The sequence below is a fragment of the Myotis daubentonii genome, chromosome 1, assembly GCF_963259705.1.
Source record: "Myotis daubentonii chromosome 1, mMyoDau2.1, whole genome shotgun sequence".
Taxonomy (NCBI): domain Eukaryota; kingdom Metazoa; phylum Chordata; class Mammalia; order Chiroptera; family Vespertilionidae; genus Myotis; species Myotis daubentonii.
In genome coordinates, this window is record NC_081840.1 from 188,815,711 (window position 1) to 188,840,175 (window position 24,465).

Consider the following 24,465-nt stretch of genomic DNA (forward strand, 5'->3'; position numbering starts at 1 on the left):
TTTTTATCCTTACAGTATGAATGCAATATTCACCTAAGAACTCTGTAGATAACTAATTTACTAAACAAAAAAGGTCTCCTAATCCAACTTACCTGGACAAAAAAGATAAAGTGCTTGAAAGATGTATTCAGATGCGCTTCCTCCTGAAGCTGGATCACAGGGTCAAAATGCTGATGATAAATGTGAGCATAAACCCTGAAGAGGCGTTTGAGTATAGTTTTTGCCACAGACATGAAGTTCTTCGGGAATGGGACACCTAATAAATAAACAACCCCATCTATTAACAAGGGACAGGAACAAGGCAATATGAGTTTGTTAACAAATGGCAACATAAATTGCCAAAACAAGGCTTAAAAGAAGAAGGATTTATGAATTACTACTTAATACATCTAATGTACTTTTCAGAAGTCTTTAACATATCATGAATGAAAATAAATTTCAAAGCTTCTATGGAACAAGAACTAATTTTCAGTATAGCCCTTTAGGCCTCCAACACTTTACTAAAATGAAACAAATGAATGCCTAAGATGGTAATGGAGCTAAAACTCACACTGAGATCCTCAGATTTTGTAACATCATTTCGTTATACAAATATATGCTAGACACAAATAATAAATTAATCATGTTCATTTTTGTTTAAAATGCTTGCAATATATTTTTAAAATTTTTTCTATGGGAATTATTTCATTACTACTCTAGGTCTACATTTATCCTGAAAAACAACTGCAATCTCTGCTCAATTAGGTTCCTTGCAATGAATTAAAGCACTTTTGCAGCATTAAACAAATCAAAACTAGAATAATACAAAATTCCATATACTTTGTTACTCTTGCTAAATAATCTAGACTGGCAAAACACAAGCCAAACACTGGTACTACTGGGTTCAATGTCATCATTTTACCTACAACTCATCCTATATATCTTCTATCTACACTAATAAAAGAGAAAAATGGTAATTGGCGTACGACGATACCCTTTTCATTGGCTAATCAGGGCTATATGCAAATTAACTGCCAACTATGATTGGCAGTTAACTGCCAACTAAGATTGGCAGTTAACTGCCAACAAGATGGCGGTTAATTTGCATATGTAGGCACAATGCAGGGAGGCGAAAGGGAAAGCAGGAAGAAGCCCCCTGCCACTGACAGTGATCAGAAACCCAGGGGGGAGCTAAGAGCTGGGGGGCAGGGCAAAGGCGGCCCTGGGGCCGCCTTTGCCCTGCCCCCCAGCCATGATCAGAGAATCAGGCGCCTTTGCCGCCCTGGTCAGTGATAGCAAGAAGTAGGGGTGGAGCGAGCGATGGGAGCTGGGCATGGTCGAAGCTGGCAGTCCCGGGAGCTAGGGGTCCCTTGCCTGGGCCTAAAGCGAAGCCCACAATCGCGGAGCCGCTGCAGCTGTGGGTCCCCGCTGCCCGGGCCGGACGCCTCAGCCAGAGGCGTTAGGCCTGAGGAGGGGCGGAGCCTGCAACCACGGGGAGCTGGGGGTCCCCTGCCCAGGCCTGACACCTCTGCCGGAGGCCTCAGGCCTGGTCAAGGGGCCGATCCGGTGATTGGTGATCGGAGGGTGATGAGGGCCAACTCCTCTGGCCGAGGCATCAGGCCTGGGCTGGGGGCTGAGCCGGGGATTGGGGGGATATGAAGGTCCCCTTGCCCAGGCCTGAAGCCTGGGTCAGAGGCGTCAGGCTTGGGCGGGGGGTGGAGCAAGCAATCAGAGGGAGATGGGGGTCCCCTGCCCAGGCATGATTCCTGGGCCAGAGGCCTCAGGCCTGGGCGGGGGCCAGAGCCAGTGATCGGGGGGAGATGGGAGTCCCCTGTCCAAGCCTGACACCTCTGGCGGAGGCGTCAGGCCTGGGTAAGGGGTCGATCAGGCGATCAGAGGGTGATGGGGGTCTACACCTCTGGCTGAGGCATCAGGCCTGGGCAAGAGGCAGAGCCAGTGATGGGGGGAAATGAGGGTCCCCTGCCCAGGCCTGACGCCTCTGTCAGAGGCGTCAGGCCTGGGCAAGGGGCCGATCCTGCGATTGGAGGGTGATGGGGGTCAATGCCTGAGGGCTCCCAGTATGTAAGAGGGGGCAGGCTTGGCTGAGGGACACTCCCCCCCCCACACACACCCAGTGCACGAATTTCGTGCACCAGGCCCCTAGTATACATATAAAGAGCCAGGGGCCATCATGACCGAACGGATGACCAAACAGGCTGAATGGGACAACAAGGCCAGCAGCCGGGGGATGACCAAACAACTGAGCAGCAGGCTGCATGGGGCGACCAGGCCGACAGGGGGGTTAGTGAGGGACGACCAAACAACTGAACAGCAGGATGTGTGGGGCAACCAGGCCAGCGGGGGGGGCACAAACCAAAATAAAGGGATGCTAAATAGCATGCTTACACACTTCAAAATGATCAGTTATGAAAGTCCACAAAAGACTGATGTATACATACTCTACATTAAAGAGGGCTAATGAAACATGACAACCACATGAAAAATTGTTAAAAATTTTCTTTCATTGTAAAGATTATTGGGAAAATTTGGAAAATCTAAATAACATCTGTAAATTACACAACAATTGTATCAGTGTTTATTTCCTGACTTTGATAATTATGCTGTGATTTTCTAAGGAAATACACATTGAAGCACAAATGGATAAAGGGGCATCATATATGAAACATTCTTAAAATTTTCAAAAAAGTCTTAAAATTCAGTAAAAAATAAACGTTAAAAATGCAGGGAGGGGCAAAAGTAGGTTTACAGTTCTTCATATGGAAAATAATACAGTAATCCTAATATATAAAAACACAGGGCCCATAACGACCGACTGGAGGTCAAACACTGTAAGTCAGTCCTGCAGTCAGTGCTAGGTTGCCATGGCGACCCAGCACTGACTCCCGAGGGGGCTGCGGATCAGGCCCAGAGAGAGGCCCACAGAGAGAGGCAGGGTCTGATCCGCAGCCTCCATGGCAGCTGTTGATCAGCCCTTGCCTCTCTCTTTCTCTCCAGGCTTTGCCAGCAGCCCCACCTCTGTTTCTCTCCGGGCCTCCACAGGGGGGCTATTGATCAGCCCCATCTCTCTGATCAGTCCTGGAGACACTGACTGGCATAGAAACCGACCAATCAGAACCAAATCTGGGTGAACTGTGAGGAGCCAAAGGCTGCATAGGGGGCAGAGCTTTTGATGTTGACTGGCATAGAAACCGACCAATCAGAACCAAACTGGCCGGCAGGGGAGGACAGTTAGGGGCGATCAGGCAGGCAGGCAGAGAGGTTAGGGGCAATCAGGCATGCAGGTGAGCAGTTAGGAGCGAGCAGTCCCAGATTGCAAGAGGGATGTCTGACTGCCAGTTATCGGGCCTAAACCGGCAGTCGGACATCCCCCAAGGGGTCCCCAATTGGAGAGGGTGCAGGCTGGGCTGAGAGAACCCCCACCCCTCTGTGCACAAATTTCGTACACTGGGCCACTAGTTAATAAGTAATAATACAAGAATAAACTCTGTGTTTCACATACTCACAACTATATATCTACTTTTGTCCCACCCTATACATATAGCAGATAAAAGATAAGTTGAAGGCACTTATCCAAAACCATTATGATATACAAATAAAACACCTTGAAAAATAGACCTTTAATTACAAATGCTACAAAGCAGTAAAATCATTCAATAAATGTGTTTAAAACAATCTGTAATAACAACTATTTATATTACTGTCTCTCCTCCACCATACCAATTCTCCAAAAATTAAGAGCATAAAATATAGACAAAAAGTTATTTATTGCTAGAAGAAAAAATTCTTAGTTTTTTAAGAAAACACAGTTGTAAGAAGTTTGAAACGGTAAAATCTTGTGAACTGTCTAAATGTGAAAAATTTCCACTTGAAAGACTGACTCTTAAGAACAAATATGAAAGGCACTGGCGGAGTGCTCAGTTGCTTAGAACGTCGTCCCAATAAGCAAAGGTTTCAAATTCAAACTCCAAACCTGGTTACTGGACTCTTGTAATTATTATCACCCAATCTAAGCAGATCTCTGCAAACTCATACAAGGGTATATATAAGAAACAACCAATAAATGCATAAATAAGTGGAACACCAAATCAATGTTTCTCTCTCTCTTCTCCCTTCTCTCTCTCTCAAATCATTTTTTTTTAATATGAAAAAGCAAAAGTTAGTTACTAACCAGCCAATCCTTCAAATCGTGTTTTCTTCTCACCTAGTTTGATTTCAGTCTGTAAAATTCACACCATTGGTCATAAATTAAAACTCCCTCTTTGCCACAAATATAATGTAAAACTTTATATAAGCCATACAAGCTCCTTCCCTAAACAAAAAATGGATATGACTGTTGCAGATATTGGCTGCCAACCCAAAAACCAGTCTTTTTTTTTTCCATAACATGGGCCAGATTTTCTTACTGTTTGAGGTACACTGATTTCTCATTGATTAAAATATAAGGTTTATCTTAATGATAATGATAAACTGGTATGAAAAGATAGGATGTTTTTAAATGTGTAAGATTAGAAATATTTTGATAAATATTGTAATCTAGTATGGTTCCTGGAATAGAGAGAAAATAAATTCTAGAAACATAAAATTAGATAAATCATGATCAATTCCAATTATACAAAACAATTATACCTATTTTTGAAGGAAATAATGTCTCATCATCCAACTGGTCCTGAACCCAAGTCATCAAGTAATCAATATATTTTGGTGCAGAGCACTTAATGGGCTTCTTTATGTTTGTTCCATCTGCCCAATGATACTCATATCTGTATTAGAAAGATAAAAAGCACACAGAATATTAGTATATACCCATACACAGTTTGTATATTTTTATATGATGCATGTATGTGCATTATGAATGAATACAGGACATGTTTTAAACAATATGTTCCTCCAAATAAAGATTTTTGCATTTAGCTTTCATTTATTCATTTATTTATTTATTACTGATTTTAGAGAGAGAAGGGGAAGAGAGAGAAATATCGATTTGTAGTTCCACTTATTTATGCTCTCACTGGTTGATTCTTTTATGTGCCCTGACCAGGGATCGAACCTGCAACCTTGGAATATAGGGACAACACCTAACCAGGGCCACATTTGGCATTTCAATTTAATGATTTCAAATGGTTACTGTACTCTTTTGCATTTATTATGACACAAACTAAGCAGATTTCCGTAAACTCATTTTTTTGTGTTTCAATGCTTTCCTCCCATGTTTTAATTTGATTATACAACTTTCTTTCATATATATAGAATTTAAATTTTAGAATCATACATTGTCATAGAAAACCTAGCTTACTTCCTTCCCACTTCTATGATGATCATCCTTAACGTTTTTATGGCTATTTTCTTCAAAAATATTTCTCCTTATGCAGTACAATTCTTTACAACTTGGGGTTTTTAACTTAGGGTTAAGGATAGAAGAAGGAAAAGAGGGAGGACGGAAGAAGGAAGGGAGGGAGGGAGGGAGGGAGGGAGGGAGGGAGGAAGGGAAAGAGGGAGATCATTTTTCATTTCTGTAGTATCTTTATAGAGATCCTTTGGCTCTTTTTTTTTTTTTTTTAATATATTGATTTCAGAGAGGAAGGGAGAGAGCCATAGAAATATCAATGATGAGAATCACTGGTCAGCTGCCTCCTGCTTGCCCCCTACTGGGGATTGAGCGGCAACCCGGGCATATGCCCTTGACCAGAATTGAATCCAGGATCTTTTAGTCCACAAGCCAATGCTCTATCCACTGAGCGAAACCAGGTAGGGCACCTCTTACTTTTACATAATTAGGTACATTGTTCCTATACCAGCTATGTAGATAAGATTTCTGTGGGAAAATGATCAGAGCTGTAATCTAAGTGGCAGTAATTCTCCCTAATTCACAGGAATGGGATATTGGTGTAATATCAGAAAACCTCCCAATAAAATGCTAGTCAATTACAAAGGGTAAGAAAATGACTAATTTGAGGTGAAAAAACCTTGCAGACACTAACATGATAAGGTAATTAGGATAATTAGGCCTTTTAAGAGATTACAGTCAGGCCTGCTATGTTCACTCTTTTATGCACAAAGACTAGTACAGGGAAAGACTGAGGAACTATTCCAGATTGAAGGCACCTAAAGAGATACGTCAAATAAATGCAATACATATTCATAGACAGGATCCTGGAGCAGAAATGAAAAACTGAGATATTATTGAGATAGCTGGTGAAATGTGAATGGTGTCTATGAACTGGAAGAAGTGGTTTAGAGAATTTATATGCTGGTTGTATAGAAGAGTATTCCTGCTTTTAGAAAATACACAATTGAATATATAGGCATAAAGGGATTAGCGTAATGTCTATACTTTAGTCAAAAGATTCAGAAAAAAATTAATGTTAATGACTATACACATAGAGAGGAGTGATGAAGCATGCAAGTTAATAATTGAGGAATCTGGATAAAAGAGATATGGGAGTTCTTTGTGATGTTCTAGAAACTTTTCTATACATTTGAAATTATTTGAAGTTTCAAAGTCTGAAATAGTTTGAAAATAAGTTATTTTTCAAAAAAATTACCACAGGAAATATTCAAAGCATATTATTTTGAACATGTTTGACCATGACAAAATTGTCAATTTTTTTTAAAGGACTAGCTTCTGAGAAACATCTAAACTCATTTAGACTTAATTTGAGGAAGAAAGCAGACCACTCTAGGTAATACTTTGTTCAATATATGAATTTGGTCAATAAATAAATTATTACTATACAGTAATAAAATTGAATCTCTTGGGTAGCTAGTGATCTGACACTGTAATTTAAAAATTAGCAAAAATATTCTGAGCAATGAAAACATTAGCACAAGTGATTAGCAATCTAAGGTTACTACTACTAATAATATTTCTATACACTAGTAAGTTTGGACAGCTTATTTTGTTTTGATATTTATGCTTTGTTTATAATTGGGGGGAGAGAACATATTTTATAAAAAGTCAGCACTAAAAATAAAACCTCTCTATATATAGTTTACAAATATCAATTCATATTCTTATTAGAAAACTAGGGGCCCGGTGCACGAATTCGTGCATGGGTGGGGTCCTTCTGCTTGGCTGGTGATCAGGGCCGATCAGGATGTCTTGCCCAGTCCCGATTGGGGCCTCTCGGGACCAGCCAGCCGGTGGGAGGGACCACAGGAGGCTGGCTGGCCGCAGGAGGTTGGATGTGGGAGTGCACTGACCACCAGGGTGCAGCTCCTACATTGAGCATCTGCCCCCTGGTGGTCAGTGTGCATCATAGCGACTGGTCGACCAGTCGTTCTGGTGATTCAGTTGTAACGGTTGCTTAGGCTTTTATATATATAGAATAACACAATGTAGCAATTAAGAGTACAGTCACACTAGAGTCAAAGAGTTCTGGATGACAGAGACCTGGTTCTGTTTTTGGATAACAGGACCCTTGCACATGTTACTTAACTTTTCTCAGACTCAATTTATTTTCCTGTAAAATGAGGATAACAATAGTTTTCTTACTTTATTGGTTTGCTGTATAAAGGCCTTACATTTAGGTATTACTGAATAAATGGTAGCTGGCATTGTTATTGTCAGCTATAGTCATAATAAAATCCAGTTTCAAAAAGTTATCAAAGCAACATTTATTGAGTGGTAACTAGATGGCAGGCACTGACTATTCTTGATCAAAAGAGATTTAAAAGAAGAACCAATCTGACAGGTTAAATAAGACATGTATAAATAATCTATACATATAAAAGACTAAGTGACTGACCGTACATCTATCTGACTGCTGACCAACCAACCGACAGGTACATATGACACACACTGGCAATTTAAAAATAAACGCTGACTCGCACATACGCGATACATATAAAGCTCCCATTGAATTTTAATAGTATTACTCCTTCAGGAATGCCATGTCATAAATTAAAATTGAAAGTAGGTGCAATCATCATGCTACTAAGAGATCTTAATAGTAAATGGGGTCTTTGTAATGGTACCAGATTTATTATCAAAAGATTGCAACCTAACATAATCAAAGCTGAAGTATTAACAGGATCTGTGGAAGGAGCAGATTGTTATGATTCCAAGAATTGGTTTTTCCCCATCTGGCCTCCCATTTATATTAATTTGAAGATAGTTTCCCATGATGCCAGCATTTGCAATGACTATTAATAAATCACAAGGACAAACTGTAGAGAGTAGGAATATTCCTACCTGAACCCGTTTTCAGACATAGTCAGTTACATGTTGCTTTCTCTTGAGTTCGAAGAGCGTGTGACGTTAAAGTTGTAAATACTTCATCACAAGGAAAATTAGTCAAGCACTCTGAAAGTGTTTTTACTCTTAATGTGATATACAGGGAAATATTAGAAGATGTTTAATCAATTTACCAGTCCTTGTTTTTATCAATGTTTTTATATCATGTTTTTGTTGTTTTATATCATGTTTTTATATCATTTGTTGTTATAATAGCATGTTGTTATTATTTATTAATCAATTTATATATTATTTTCATATAGATTTTACTAATTTTCTTTCAACTCTGACACTTCTGTTATAGAGAAAGGCGAATAGTGATATTAAAATATTTCTTCTAATTAATTTTCTTTTAATGTGCATGAATCCATGCACTGGGCCACTATATAATCATAATGTAACAAAGAAATAAAATTGTAATGACAAAAAAGTTAAATAGAAAGATCACATTTAGTATGAAGAAATCAGAAGGTTTCATGGAGAAGGAAGTACCTGATGTAGGCCTTGAAGATGGGTAAGATTTTTGGAAATGTGAGCAGAAGATAAGAGGGACATGAGAAGCAAAATATCTAAGAAAAGAACGGAAAGAACAAGTTTTCAGAGTATAACTAATAGAGGGAATAGCAAGCAAGGCATTTTCTGTAATCTTGTCTGGATAGACCAGAGGAGATGTGTAAGTTAACAGAAGAAAGACAGGATGGAGGACAATACAGGAAGGGTAATAAAGTTCTGGCTAAGGAATCTGAACTTACTATATTACTCATTGGTAAGCCAGCGAAGGGGATGCTAAGTACAGAAATTAACTATCTTCTTATCTATGAACTATAAAATAAAGTAAAAATGAGAACTGATCATGAACCACATCTTACTTTGGGCCAGCTGACATCACTGGACAACTTTCCTCTGTACAGAAATCTGTGATTGTTCCATAAAGCATGTTGATCTGATTGAAAAAATCCACAGCTGCAAAGCAAATATCAATTATAAGTAAAATATTTAATTTTACTAAGCAGAACCTAGATTTATCAGTGTTCTTTCTAAACATATACAGATTTCCTAGCTTTTATTAGTGATTTTTAGCTAAATTCTACTATGGTCAAAAACTGTGTTATATCATTTCAATTTTTTAAATGCACCTATGTGTAATCTGAAGTGCTTAGGCCACGTGTCCCTCAGGTCAAGTCTATTAATCAAGTCTATTAAAAATGGCTTACATTTTTCTAATTCCCTCTTGATTTTTTCCCCCTCCTCATTCTATCCATTAATAAAAGTGTTTAAATCTCCCATTATGACTGTGGATTTGTCTATTTCTTCTGTTCAGTCAGCAGTTTTATTTTATAGACATAATTAGAGACATAAATTCAGAATACCATATATTCTTTGTGAAGTGAACCATTTATCATTTTAAACTCTTCCTCTTTATTGTTTTGGGGTGGTTTGTTTTGCCTTAAAGTCTACTTTGTCTGATATTAATATGACTGTATCAGCTTTCTTTAGATTAGTGTTTAACTTTTTAGTTTCAACCTACTTTTGCCGCATCCACTATTCAAGGATAAATATTACATATGGTGACTTTGAACTAACCCCTGTTCCCTCTTTATTTAGAATCCTAAAATCCCCTTTTTCAACCCATTAATTACCCATGACCAGCACTTTGCTTTTTTAATTTCAGACTTTCTATAGCAAAGAAAAAAACTGACTTCAAAAGGAGTCATAATTGCTTATGAAAGTAGAAAATTAATGAGCATTACACGAAATTTAATTGTACAAGTTTTTCTCTTCCCTCTTACCTCATAAAGAGCCAAGATTTACTAAGTAATGACTCTGCAACTTAATAATTCTTAAGTTGTCCTCCACAAGAACAGAGGGCAACTTTTAGCTTTGAAATAAGATAAGTCTGAATCCCAACTCCAGTTGAGTTACTTAATCTCCCTGAACCTCAGTTCCCTACCTTTAAAATTGGGTTTATTATGGAGCATCCTATATAATAAAGCAGTAATATGCAAATTGACCATCACACCCTCACACAAGATAGCCACCCCCATGTGGCCACAAGATGGCTGGCAGGGGAGGGCAGTTAGGGGCGACCAGGCCAGCAAGGGAGGGCATTTGGGGGAGGACCAGGCCTGCAGGGCAGGGCAATTGAGAGCGACCAGGCCCGCAGGGAGGCCAGTAGGGGGCAATCAGGCCTGTAGGGGAGGGCAGTTGTGGGGAACCAGGACTGCAGGGGAGGGCAGTTGGGGGGGGAACAGGCCTGCAGGGGAGGGCAGTTGGGGGCCATCAGGCTGGCAGGGAAGCAGTTAGATGTTGACCAGGCTGGCAGGGAGAAACTGTTAGGGGCAATCAGGCAGGCAGTCAGGCGAGCGGTTGGGAGCCAGCAGTCCTGGATTGTGGGAGGGATGTCCCAGATAGGAGAGGGTGCAGGCTGGGCTGAGGGACACCTCATGCACTGGGACTCTAGTTAAAAATATATATGGCCAACATTAAGTGGGCATTAATAAATATTCATTTCCTTCCACAAACTAATATATAACCTCAGAATTTGGTGTCACATAAATTATTTATAAGCCATCCATCCAGCTTTTTCCAGAACCCTGAACCTTCTGTCTTCTTTAAGCTACCACTCTTTCTAGCACCAGAATGTTCAAAAGCAGGCTTTGGTTTCTGGCTGTGAGACCAGTTGTTGAATTTGTAAAGATTTCCCATCTTCGACCATTTATCTTCACCTGGCAGGTGAACTGAAGCCAAAAAGCCATTAATATACCAATCTTATCAATAAATTCCCTTCACTCTCTTATGTACCCAAAATGTTTATTTAACCACTGCCAGTGAGTGGAAATATCTAGTCTCAAATCCTCTTTTCTTCATCCAGAGTCATTTGGGAAGATTACTATAATTAAGGAAAATTTTAAAACCCAATACTTCAGTCAAATGCTATATTTTCAAGGCAGAATTTCTGTTCTAAGGGGACACTCTGAAGCTCCAGTTTAAAGTAATTTTTGTCTAGCTATAATTGCAAAATGCCTGTGAAATTTTAAAAGTTCCTGAAGTTCTAGACATTTCAGTAGTACAGACACTCTGTTCTGGCAATTGAGATAGAGAATACAGACAGAAATTGATGATCTGTTTTTATACTTACAAGTAAGAATCTCATGTAGTACAGAAGCTCTATGCTGCCTTCCTTAGATTTTTAAAATAAGCGAGTTATCAAGTAAATGATACTCAAGTAAATGATACAAAAAAGGCACAAACAAGTACAAAAAAAGAATGCACATAATCAATTGGAAATTTATTCTATATATTATTTTGAAGTGTCACAGAACCATCTTATAGGTAAGATGACCAGTAAAGCAAAAATCACTTTACTTCTTTAGTAACTAAACCCTCTGGGTCCAGGAAGATAACCACATTATAATAAATACTACTTGTATGCAAATGCTGTCACAGTAACATTTTTAGACACCTCAGTAATAAAATCCTTTAGATTTCTAAAAGTTATTAGTGGGTAGCTGCTCAATTTATAAATCCAATGATATATTTCAAATTATAATAATATCACATATTACAAGAAAAATATTGTTTTGTTTTTTCTTAATCAAAGCCTTGACATATAGTATATATTTTCAATTAAATTTCATTTTATTTGCTAGATTCACATAAATTACTCCAATTATTAAAATCTGATAGTTTCTTCACTAATGCTGAAAAACCCTGAATATTAAAAGTACCACTTTCATTCCCCAACTTTCTCTGGCTTAATTTCCAAGAATACATTTACTTTTTACTTACATGTTTTTCTTCCTTGGTGCTAAGACTCTCATAAATATATTTTATTAATTTCACAAATCACTAGTGACTTGTTTTTTTTAAAAAAAAGCATTAACTTAGATAACTGAGTATGCTACTGAAAGAGGCAATTTAGCAGAGTGCTTAAAGTGCAGACTCTAAAATTCTATAGCTGTATATTAGAGCTCAGGGTCTGCCACTTAATAGCTGCATGACCTAAGCAGATTACTAATCTTTCTGTCTCAGCTTCCTTATGTCTTAAATTGGAATAATAATAGTACCTACATCATGAGGTTCCAAATATGAATAAAATAATCCATGTAGACAGGATAGCAGAGTGCCAGACACATAATTAGTGTTTCATAAATATTAATTGCTGTGATTATTTTTTTTCACTAAAGATGGTAAATCTATGCTTTGTATGTCATTATAACAGAAACAAGAATTTTAGAAAACTCTAAGTTGAGAATAAAATACTGGTAACATAAAGGCTAAAGTGGATTGAGCTATCACTATAGTGTGATATTAGGTTGCTAACTAGGTTCCAGAATAGACAGCATCCCAACACTCACCTATAATGAGGCTACTAATCTAATTTAGAGTCTTCTTCGAAACAGAAAGGCTACTTACTGTTCACTGCAACCCACTCATTGAGATCTTCTCCCTCAGGAAGCATGACAGCCATCCGGAGATTGCCACTGCCAAGTGTGGCTTCTGCATGCTTTAAGAGCTCATACTGATGAGAACCCTCTGGTATGTTCTTCTTTGGTTTAAATGTTTTAGAGGAGCGGCTACCACTACAAATACACAAGAAAAAAAAGGCACTTCAATATTTAAGGAATGACTTTCAACAGAGTCAACTACACTATATTACTGGATAAAATAACACAGAGGTAATCCTAAATGTCCACAAATAAAGAGCCCTAAGTTGTATTGGCTACATTAAATCCTGGCAATATAGTTGCTGTAACCAATGTGTTTGAGACCCAAAACTCCTACAAACCTTCTCTATATTCCCTACTGCAACTTCCTAGGAGAAAAAGAATTTTTAGTTTTAACTATCCAACTCTTCACAATAAACTAATGATTCAAGATTACAGGTTGTAGCCCAGCTAACATGGCACAGTGGTTGAGTGTAGCCTCTGAAGCCAGAGATCAGGGTTCTTTTTTTCTTTAAAAAAATTTTTTTTTTCCCCCCAGAAAAGAAGGGAGAGGGAGAGAGAGACAAAAATATCAATGATGAGAGAGAATCACTGATCAGCTGCTTCCTGCATGCCCTGTACTGGGGATCAAACCCACAACCCAGGCATGTGCCCTTGACCGGAATCAAACCCAGGGCCCTTCAGTCCACAGGCCAACGCTCTATCCACTGAGCCAAACCAGCCAGGGCAAGATACAATTTTACATGAATAAAACACAAAAATCCTAGAGCAAGAAAGAAAAGCTACATGTTCTTCTACCCAATTATCAACACTAATCAACACTAATAAAAGAGAAAAATGGTAATTGGCGTACGAGCTACCCTTTTCATTGGCTAATCAGGGCCATATGCAAATTAACTGCCAACTAAGATTGGCAGTTAACTGCCAACAAGATGGCGGTTAATTTGCATATGTAGGCACAATGCAGGGAGGCGAAAGGGAAAGCAGGAAGAAGCCCCCTGCCACTGACAATGATCAGAAACCCAGGGGGGAGCTAAGAGCTGGGGGGCAGGGCAAAGGCGGCCCTGGGGCCGCCTTTGCCCTGCCCCCCAGCCATGATCAGAGAATCAGGCGCCTTTGCCGCCCTGGCCAGTGATAGCAGGAAGTAGGGGTGGAGCCAGCGATGGGAGCTGGGCATGGTCGAAGCTGGCAGTGCCGGGAGCTAGGTGTCCCTTGCCTGGGCCTAAAGTGAAGCCCACGATCGCGGGGGCTGCTGCAGCTGCAGGTCCCCGCTGCCCGGGCCGGACGCCTCAGCCAGAGGCGTCAGGCCTGGGCAAGGGGCCGATCCTGCGATTGGAGGGTGATGGGGGTCAACACCTGAGGGCTCCCAGTATGTGAGAGGGGGCAGGCTGGGCTGAGGGACACTCCCCCCCCCCACACACACACACACCCAGTGCACAAATTTCGTGCACCGGGCCCCTAGTATATATATATATATATATATATATATATATATATATATATATATATATATATATGTGGCGTCAGCAATCTTAATCCATAATTCTAGGTATGTAGACAAGAAGCTAGACATTAATATAATTGGTTTGCTCAAATTTCATATGTATTTTTAAATGGATCAAATGAAATTAGTCTTAGAAATGATTTTAAGAATATTTAAGAGATGGATTCTTTGGTTAATGCTGGCAAGTTCTTATTAAATTGTATTATATCCAGTCATCATCCTTTCTCAATACTCCCCTTCTCTCTTCATATGAAAAGGAACAGAAGGACATCAGCTGAACCTGCACTCAGGAGGGTCAGAGCCTCATCTGTCCCCAATACCATCTACTTATTGAACCACCCTGCTCTGAAGTTTTAGGCTTCCAAATGTTTTCTTGATTGCTGTCCCACCCAAAATTGGTTTCCACAAAGCTAAGTAAATCTACCTCATAAGAGCTTATGCTTGGGTAGAAAGAAAAAAATAAATCTGAGTTCGATTTTGTGAAGGTCAGCTTTGACACTTATCAGCTATGTTATCTTAGGCAAATTACCCAACTTTCCTTGGGCGTATTTTTTCTTTAACAATGAAAGACTAATAAAAATAACAAAACATCACCACAACCTGTATCATGGAACAACTGTAAAATAAGAAAATATGTGAAAAAAGCTTTTAAAACTGTAAAAGGCTTTGCAAATGTTAATTTTTTCATTATCCTTCCTTTTCCTGAACCAGAATGACTCATAATAAAAAGAAATGGTAGTGTAATGTGCAAAAGCTTTCTTTCAATGTCTATTCCCACCTTCATCTCCTAAGACTGGATGCAGAAAAACAAAACCTTACTTTGGAAACAAATGCTTTTACACATCAAGTTCAAAACAGATTTTTTTTTTAAGTTTGCTTTGTTTTTTGTTGCTATATTTGTATCAAGTTTCAATGATCTCAGAGTAATTGTGGGGCTAGATTAGAAATCAAGAAAACAATCTATTCCTCATTTTTCTATTTTCTTCTTATGTTACATAGGCTTCAATTTCTTTGTTTTTGTAAGTCTGGAAAATAACTTTTTACAAAAGGGTATAGTTTAGAGATGAGATCATGTTTATAAAATGGTTTTAGTTCCCTGGGGACTTTCATCTCCCTTCTCTGTTTCCCATTTCCATGCACATTCATAATTCCAAAATGCTTTCAAGTTCCCATTTAATTTTCCTTTTCTGGATCTTCTGCTTTTTTGAGGCAGAATAAACCATTTTAATACTAACCATTTTAATACTCTATATTTTTTAATATTCTTTTTTAAAACGATATTCGGCTTTTTCTTCAACTGTTACCTGAAACTTCTACCAGTATCCACTCTACCCTAAAAATACAATACTGCTCCTTTCCTTATTCCTAGGTCCAAACGCCAACTGACAGACCCCTCAAATTCAAAAGCACAAATACCAAAGCATGTACACAAAAGACCTCACCAAAGAATATAAGCTATTACAGCAACAATGTAAGGCCAAATGCTTATATATCACATTGTATTTTAAGATATTTGATACAAATACTAAAAAACATTTTTTGTAACAGAAAGTATGTTGGCCTTCCACTCACCCATCTAAGAAGAAATCGGTGTATCAGAAGAATCTCAGAAGAAAGATTGTGTATCCTTCCAGAGTTTATGCCTATACAAGCATAAGAATGCTTGTGCCCGTTTCTGTTTTTACACAATTATTGTATACTAAAAATATTAAATCTTGTTTTTCACTTAATATATGCAGGAGATTGTTTACATTAAGGTAGAAGTAGATATACTTCATTCTTTGTAAGGATTCTAGTATAAATATATATTTTAATCAGTCCCTTATTTATAAACATTTAGGTTGTTTCTAGTCATTTGTTACTATAAATGATGCTATAGTAAATATCCTTGTGTATTAGCATACTTAAAGGATAAATTCCTAGAAGTAAAACTGTTGTAAAAGTGAATGTACATTTTTTAAAAATATATTTTTATTGATTTCAGAGATGAAGGGAGAGGGGGAGGGAGATATAAACATCAATGATGAGAATCATCATGCCCCCCCCACTGGGGATTGAGCCCACAACTCAAGGTCACGGTTTGATTCCCGGTCACAGAATGTACATTTTTAAATTTTACATAAGGCCCATTTCCCCCCGCCCCAAATAAATTGTACCCTTGTACAATTCCATTAATGATGTATAATGAGAGTAGTTATATACTTTTTTTGGTCTTCGAGAACAGCAATTCAATGCTAATTTCTCTTGGACAGCTCCCAAAACAGTGGCATAACTACATGAGAATTTAGAGCTTTTTGAGTGGAATGTGAATGATATATTACATATAAGGGATGTTGTATTGATAATTCATAACATTAACCTGAAGTATTTTCTTTCCAAATAAACATCCAGAATTCAGATTTCTTTTCCCCAGTATTCTTATTCATAGTTGAAGGCCAATCAATTTCTACAGCAAGACAGGGTGGTTTGACAAGTAAATAACTGAGCCCTAAGGGAAAACTGAGCACATATCCCTTATAATTAGCCAGTTTTATCTAACTTTTATAAATTTCAACAGCATCATTTATTTTCTCTTTGAGATACTAATGAATAGATAAGGCCCCATAGTGACACCTAGGTTAACGCCCATAAACTGGTTCTAACCATCTCAACACTCACATCCATCATTACCCTTACTTTTAACCCTTTATTTTTAACTAGAGGCCCAATGCACGAAATTCGTGCAAGAATAGGCATTCCTTCCCCCGGTTGCCAGCACCAGCTTCCCACTGGCACCCAGGACTTGGGCTTTCCTCCGGCCGCCAGCAGGCATCCAGGACCCGGGCTTCCCTCCGGCCACCAGCAGGCACCCAGGACCCGGGTTTCCCTCACAGCCCGTTTCGTCGGGAAGGTAGTCCGGAAGGGCATCTGATCTAATTAGCATATTACGCTTGTATATATATACTAGGGGCCCGGTGCACGAAATTCGTGCACTGGGTGTGTGTGGGGGGTAGTGTCCCTCAGCCCAGCCTGCCCCCTCTCACATACTGGGAGCCCTCAGGCGTTGATCCCCATCACCCTCCAATCGCAGGATCGGCCCCTTGCCCAGGCCTGACGCCTCTGGCCTAGGCATCCGGCCCGGGCAGCGGGGACCCGCAGCTGCAGCGGCCCCGCAATCGTGGGCTTCGCTTTAGGCCCAGGCAAGGGACCCCTAGCTCCCGGGACTGCCAGCCTCGACCGTGCCCAGCTCCCATCGCTGGCTCCACCCCTACTTCCTGCTATCACTGGCCAGGGCGGAAAAGGCGCCTGATTCTCCGATCATGGCTGGGGGGCAGGGCAAAGGCAGCCCCAAGGCCGCCTTTGCCCTGCCCCCCAGCTCTTAGCTCCCCCCTGGGTTTCCGATCACTGTCAGTGGCAGGGGGCTTCTTCCTGCTTTCCCTTTCGCCTCCCTGCATTGTGCCTACATATGCAAATTAACCGCCATCTTGTTGGCAGTTAACTGCCAATCTTAGTTGGCAGTTAACTGCCAATCATAGTTGGCAGTTAATTTGCATATAGCCCTGATTAGCCAATGAAAAGGGTACGCCAATTACCACCTAGTATAATAAGTATATCATCAGCATATTGTATTGTGTGTTCATTACCCAAAGTCAAGTTTCCTTCTATCACCATTTATTCCCCCTTTACCCTCTTTTAACTGCCCCCACCCCCCTTTCCCTCTGGTAATCACCATAAGGTTGTTAAAAAGATAATTTTGACCGAAACCGGTTTGGCTCAGTGGATAGAGCGTCGGCCTGCAGACTGAAAGGTCCCAGGTTCGATTCCGGTCAAGGGCATGTACCTGGGTTGCGGGCACATCCCCAGTGGGGAGTGTGCAGGAGGCGGCTGATCGATGTTTCTCTCTCATCGATGTTTCTGACTCTCTATCTCTCTCCCTTCCTCTCTGTAAAAAAAATCAATAAAACATATTTAAAAAAAAAAAAGATAATTTTGATTCAAGAAAATTAACAATCTAAAAAAAAAAGGGAAAGAAAATTAGCAATCTGAACAAACATATCTACTTACATTTCTACCTAACATCCCCTTTAAATCATTATTATTAACTAGAGGCCCAGTGCATGAAATTAGTGTACGGGGGGGGGGGGTGTCCCTCAGCCAGGCCTGCACACTCTCCAATCTGGGACCCCTCGGGGGATGTCCAAGTCGGACATCCCTCTCGCAATCCAGGACCACTGGCTCCTAACCGCTTGCCTGCCTGATCGCCCCTAACCACCTCTGCCTACCAGGCCTGATGCCCCTAACTGCTCCCTTGCCTGCCAGATTGCCCCTAACCACCTCTGCCTGCTGGCCTTATTGCCCCTAACTGCCTCTGCCTGCCAGCCTGATCGCCCCCTAACTGCCCTCCCCTGCCGGCCTGATCGCCCCCTACACTGCTTTCCCCTGCCGGCCTGACTATCCCTAACCACCTCTGCCTCGGCCCCCACCACCGTGACTTTGTCCAGAAGGATGTCTGGAAGATGCCCGGTCTAATTAGCACATTACCCTTTTATTAGTATAGACTAGAGGCCTGGCACACAAAAATTTGTGCACTCGTGGGGGGGGGGGCCCTTCAGCCTGGCCTGTGCCCATTCAGTCCAGGACCCCTTGGGGGATGCCCACCTGTCGACTTAGGCCCACTCCCCGGGGGATCAGGCCTAAGCCTGCAGTCAGACATCCTTCTGGCAGCCAGGGAGCCCTTGGGGGAAGTTCGACTAAAGGCTTAGGCCCCCAAGGGATCGGGTCTAAACTGTTGGACTTAGTGCTGCCATGGAGGTGGGAGAGGCTCCTGCCACCACCACTGTGCTGGCCAGCCATGAGCCAACTTCTGGCTGAGTGGCACTCCCCATATGGAAGTGCACTGACCACCAGGGGGCAGGCCCTGCACTGAGCGTCTACCCCCTGGTGGCCAGTGCGCATCATAGCAACCGGTCATTCTGCCATTCAGTCAATGTGCATATTAGCCTTTTATTATTATTATACTAGAGGCCCGGTGCACAAAAATTTGTGCACTCGGGGTTGGGAGAGGAGGTCCCTCAGCCTGGCCTGTGCCCTCTCACAGTCTGGGACCCATCAGGAGATAAGGACCTGCTGGTTTAGGCCTGCTCCCGGGTGGCAGAGGGCAGGCCTAATCCTAGGTGTAACCCCTGGTCGGGCTCAGAGCAGGGCCCATTGGGGAGTTGGGGCCCCACCTCCTGTCACGCACAGAGCAGGGCGGATTGGGAGGTTGCCATGCCACCCTCAGTCATGCTCAGGGTAGGGCCGATTGGGGGGTTGGGGCACCACCCCCTGTCACACTCAAGGCAGGGTCCATAGGGAGGTTGCAGCGCCACTCCTGTCATGCACAGAGCAGGGCCGATCAGAGGGTTGGGGCTCCGCACCCTGTCACACTGATCCCGGTGCTGGGAAGCCTCGCTGCTCCGCTGATCCCAGGGCCAGGACGCCTCTCGGCTCCCCTGATCCCTGGCCCGGAGGCCTCTCGGCTCCGCTGATCACCGGGGCGGGAGGCCTCTCTGCTCCGCTGATCGCGGGGCCTCCGACTCCGCTGATCACGGGGCCGGGAGGCCTCTGGACTCCGCTGATCACCGGGGCTGGGAGGCCTCTCGGCTGATCACCGGGGCTGGGAGGCCTCTCGGCTGATCACCAGGCCGGGAGGCCGCTGGACTCCGCTGATCACTGGGGCTGGGAGGCCTATGGACTCCGCTGATCACCGGGGCTGGGAGGCCTCTCGGCTGATCACCGGGGCTGGGAGGCCTCTCGGCTGATCACCAGGCCGGGAGGCCTCTGGACTCCGCTGATCACCGGGCCGGGAGGCCTCTGGACTCCGCTGATCACCGGGGCCGGGAGGCCTCTCGGCTCCGCTGATCACCGGGGCCGGGAGGCCTCTCGGCTCCGCTGATCACCGGGGCCGGGAGGCCTCTCGGCTCCGCTGATCACCGGGGCGGGGGGCCTCTCGGTTCCGCTGATCGTGGGGCCTCCGACTCCGCTGATCACCGGGGCCGGGAGGCCTCTCGGCTCCGCTGATCACCGGGGCCGGGAAGCCTCTCGGCTCCGCTGATCGCGGGGCCTCCGACTCCGCTGATCACCAGGGCTGGGAGGCCTCTCGACTCCGCTGATCACCTGGGCTGGGAGGCCTCTCGGATCCGCTGATCACTGGGGCCGGGAGTCCTCTCGGATCCGCTGATCACCGGGGCTGGGAGGCCTCTCGGATCCGCTGATCACCGGGGCTGGGAGGCCTCTCGGATCCGCTGATCACTGGGGCCGGGAGGCCTCTCGACTCCGCTGATCACCGGGGCCGGGAGGCCTCTCGACTCCGCTGATCACCGGGGCTGGGAGGCCTCTCGACTCCGCTGATCACTGGGGCTGGGAGGCCTCTTGGCTCCGCTGATCCCAGGCCCTGAGGCCTCTCTGCCCTGCTGCTTCAGGGCTGTTTGGCTTCGCTCTGCTTGGAGCCTGAGTATGCAAATTAACCGCCATCTTTTAGCTTCTATAATTGAAACATTGTATCTTTTGGAGTTGTTGCTTCAGGAGCTCAGAGCCCCGCAGCTGCGGGGATCCTTGACTTTCTCCATCGCTGGGGCAACCAAGCCTCCTGTTCTCAGCTGCCTGGCTGCCAGCCGCCTTCTTGGCTGACAGTTAATTTGCATATCTCGCTGATTAGCCAATGAAAAAGGTATCGGTTGTACGCCAATTACCATTTTTCTTTTATTAGTATAGGATAGAATGTCCCTATTTCCCCCCTTATGCCCCCTCTACCCAGCTCTTGTCCCCCACTTCTCTCTGGCCATCACGATACTCTTGTCTGTGTCCATGGGTTGTGCATATATTTTCTTTGGCTAATCCCTTCTTTAAATTCACTTCTTTAAATTTTTATTTTCAGATAAGTGCTTATAACTGCACTATTATATATTTTCTATTATATCATTTAGAATTAAGATATTTTTTAATTGAACCCTTGTAAATTTTAGCACAATTTAATAAATTATGCTAGAAGCAATTAGATTTTTCATGTAATGCAGATACATTTCAATGAATATTTTATTAATTTTTCATTTTTTAATATTTTTAAGATTTGTGCAATAGGCTTTCTTTCCCCTGGCTGCCAGCACCAGTTTTCCTCTGGCACCCAGGACCCAGACCTTCACTCAGGCCACTGCCTTCCATCTTCACTCTGGACACAGTCTTCGCTGCAGCTGGAGCCTTCAGTCTTTGCTCCTCACTCCAGTGGGAGTCTTCAGTCTCCGGCCAGAGCTGTTCCTGTAGCTCCTTCCGCCCCCCACCCTCCCCCTCATAGCTTGATCGCTGCTTCACTTGCAGACCTCGCAGAGGAGCTCCTGGGTTCCAGGGGGCCGCCTTGCCTGCAGCCCGGCTTTCAGATCATGATCACCAACACCGGCCGCAGGCAAGGCAGCTACTGGGTCCCGGGGTGCCGCCTTGCCTGCGCCGGCTTTCCAGTCACGATCACGATCACGATCAAAGGCTGCAGGCAAGGCGGCTCCTGGGTCCCAAGGGGACACCTTGCCTGCGCCCAGCTTTCCGGCGGCTCCTGGGGTCACACGGGGGCCTGGAAGGTGGCTCCCGGTGTCCCGCCCTGCCTGCAGTATGCAAATTAGATGCCATCTTTGTTGGTGGTTAATTTGCATATCGCGCTGATTAGCCAATGGGAGGCGTAGCAAAGGTACGGTCAATTACCATGTTTGTCTATTATTAGATAGGATGGTGGTGCTATTGCTGTTATTGTTTTTTCCACAATTTTTTTTTCTGTTATTGTTAATGTTAAGAGAGTAAATAAACCCTAACATTCTTGGAAAGCAAGAAAGCAAGCTATCAGCAGATAAAAATTGAGAAACTCTGGTAAGATTAAGAAGTTGATGAGACACAGTGACAATGAAAGTCTGATAAACCTAGCCTAGTATATGCCCAAAAGATAAGGCAACAAAGGTAAGAGTGACTTCCACCATTCTCCAAACTCAGAATCTGGATGACAGCAGGGAGAAGGAGCCTGAGAGGCTCTTTAGGAATTATATGGGAACTTGATTCAGAATCTCTGAGCCAGCGAATTTCAATACCCTCCTCTGATGGCCTTTTCTGGGAAGTAGGCAAGTGACAGCAGATATTTAACATTAGGATAAGGCTCAGAACTTTGGGGTGTGGGGTGGAGGGGGATGCCTCTATAGACAATTTATTAAAATTAAATACTCTGATCTGTGAAAGAATTGTAAGCCACAGAGTGGGAGAAAAATCTTTGCAAACCATATATCTGATAAAGAATTTGCATCCAAAATTCACAAAAAGTTCTTACAAATTTAACAGAAAGAAAATAACTCTAAAAAGAAATGGGCAAAAGATATGAGCAAACCCTATCAAAGAAGACATACAGATAGCAAATAAACATATGAAAAGAATCTCAACATCATCTGTCATCAAGGAATTGAAATTAAAACAATGAGATACCCCTACACAACTATTAAAAGTTATAATTCATAAAACTGACAATATCAAATGCTGATGAGGGTGCAGAACCATTCATTGCTGAAAGGAATGAAAAATAAAAAATTGTATAGCCATTCTGGAAGACAGTTCGGCAGTTTGTTACAAAGCTAAAACAATTATTCCATACAAATCAGCAAACCCACTCCTAGGTATTTATTTAATGGATTTGAAAACCTATGTCTACAAAAAATCCACCTGTGAATGTTTATATCAACTTTAATCATGCCTTTCAACAGGTGAATAGATAACCAAACTGTGGACATCCTTAAAATGGAATATTATCTATATACCAGAGGCCCGATGCACGAATTCGTGCATGGGTGGGGTCCCTAGGCCTGGCCTGCAGTCATTATGGTGGTACAACTCTGTGACTATACTAAAATCCACTAAATTTTACACTTTAAAAGATAAATTTTATGGCATATGAATTTTTATGGTGTAGCTCAATTTAAAAATTTTTTTTATCTTTACTATGAAAAAAATCAGTAGCTTCTCAATAATCCTTCTTACCACAATAAGTCAGCTTCTTTCATCCATGTATTTACTCTTGCATTCTTTCATCCAACTAGCATATTCTGACTACCTTCTATATCAGTGATGGCAAACCTATGACACACGTGTCAGAATTGACACATGAACTCATTTTTTTGGTTGATTTTTCTTTGTTAAATGGCATTTAAATATATAAAATAAATATCAAAAATATAAGTCTTTGTTTTACTATGGTTGCAAATATCAAAAAATTTCTATATGTGACATGGCACCAGAGTTAAGTTAGGGTTTTTCAAAATGCTGACACGCCAAGCTCAAAAGGTTTGCCATCACTGTTCTATATTCTAAATAGTTCTGTCCTAGGCCCTGGGCAATTCACAGCACTGAACAAGGGATAAGATTTCTACTGTCATGTAGGTAGAGGAGGCAAAGAAAAAAAAGTAAACCAACAACCAAACTTGAAGGGTCCCCATGAGACTTGCCAACAAGGCCAGCAGTAAGCAGCAGCAGCTCATCCCACGCTTAAGCGCTTGAACCTATTTGCAAGGCCCATTTTTCTCCTACTTCCCAGTGAGGTGACAGCAGCCCCACCCTGGCTCACTTCTTTCCCATGACATTTCTAGAGACCCAAAGCAGCCACACATATGCTCTCTCTTATCTTAGACTTCTTCTATCCTAGGCACTTCCTTGTTTCGCCGTCCCCAGCCTTAATAAACTTACTCTCAAAATCAAAATAAATAAATAAAATAATAAAAGCCAACAAAAAGCTATTGAGTAGAGGTAAGTGCTACAATGAAAATAACAGAATGATGTGACAAATAATGTGATGTGACAAGGCACTATGTTAGATTAGGTGATTAGAGAAGGCCTCCCCACCCTGGCCAGTGTGGCTCAGTTGATTGGGCATCATCCCATGTGCCAAGAGGTCCTTGGTTCGATTCCTGGTCAGGGCACATGCCCGTGTAGCGAGCTCAATCCTCAGTAAGGGGTGTGCAGGAGGCAGCCGATCAGGCAGCCTATCAGTGTTTCCTTTTCTCTCGTTCTCTCCTTCTAGCTTCCTCTCTCTAAAATCAATAAAAACATTGTTTGCTTTTAAAAAGAGAGAAGGCTTCCCCAATGCCAGAAAGCCAAGAAGAAAGAACTGGAGTAGAGGAAGCTAATAGGCTAAACCAGTGCAAAAGCAAGTTTTTAGAAATAGTTGTAAAAAGATAATTGTAACTTAGGGCATCATGAACGATGGAAATAGTGGCATAAGAAGAAATCAGAAAGACTAGTAGAAC

General features: G+C 42.3%; 1 protein-coding gene across 2 annotated transcripts in view; it reads right to left on the reverse strand.

Annotated features, from left to right (window-relative positions):
• The window catches only part of MOB1B (MOB kinase activator 1B), a 55,947-nt gene that overhangs the window by 9,632 nt on the left and 21,850 nt on the right, over positions 1-24,465 (reverse strand). For both annotated transcript variants that reach the window (XM_059669182.1, XM_059669192.1), the window contains exons 2-5: positions 12,650-12,816; positions 9,103-9,196; positions 4,627-4,760; positions 93-256 (exon numbers count right to left, since the gene is read on the reverse strand). In XM_059669182.1, the coding sequence (XP_059525165.1) occupies positions 93-256; positions 4,627-4,760; positions 9,103-9,196; positions 12,650-12,816 (559 nt within the window). The remainder of the gene's footprint in view (positions 1-92; positions 257-4,626; positions 4,761-9,102; positions 9,197-12,649; positions 12,817-24,465) is intronic.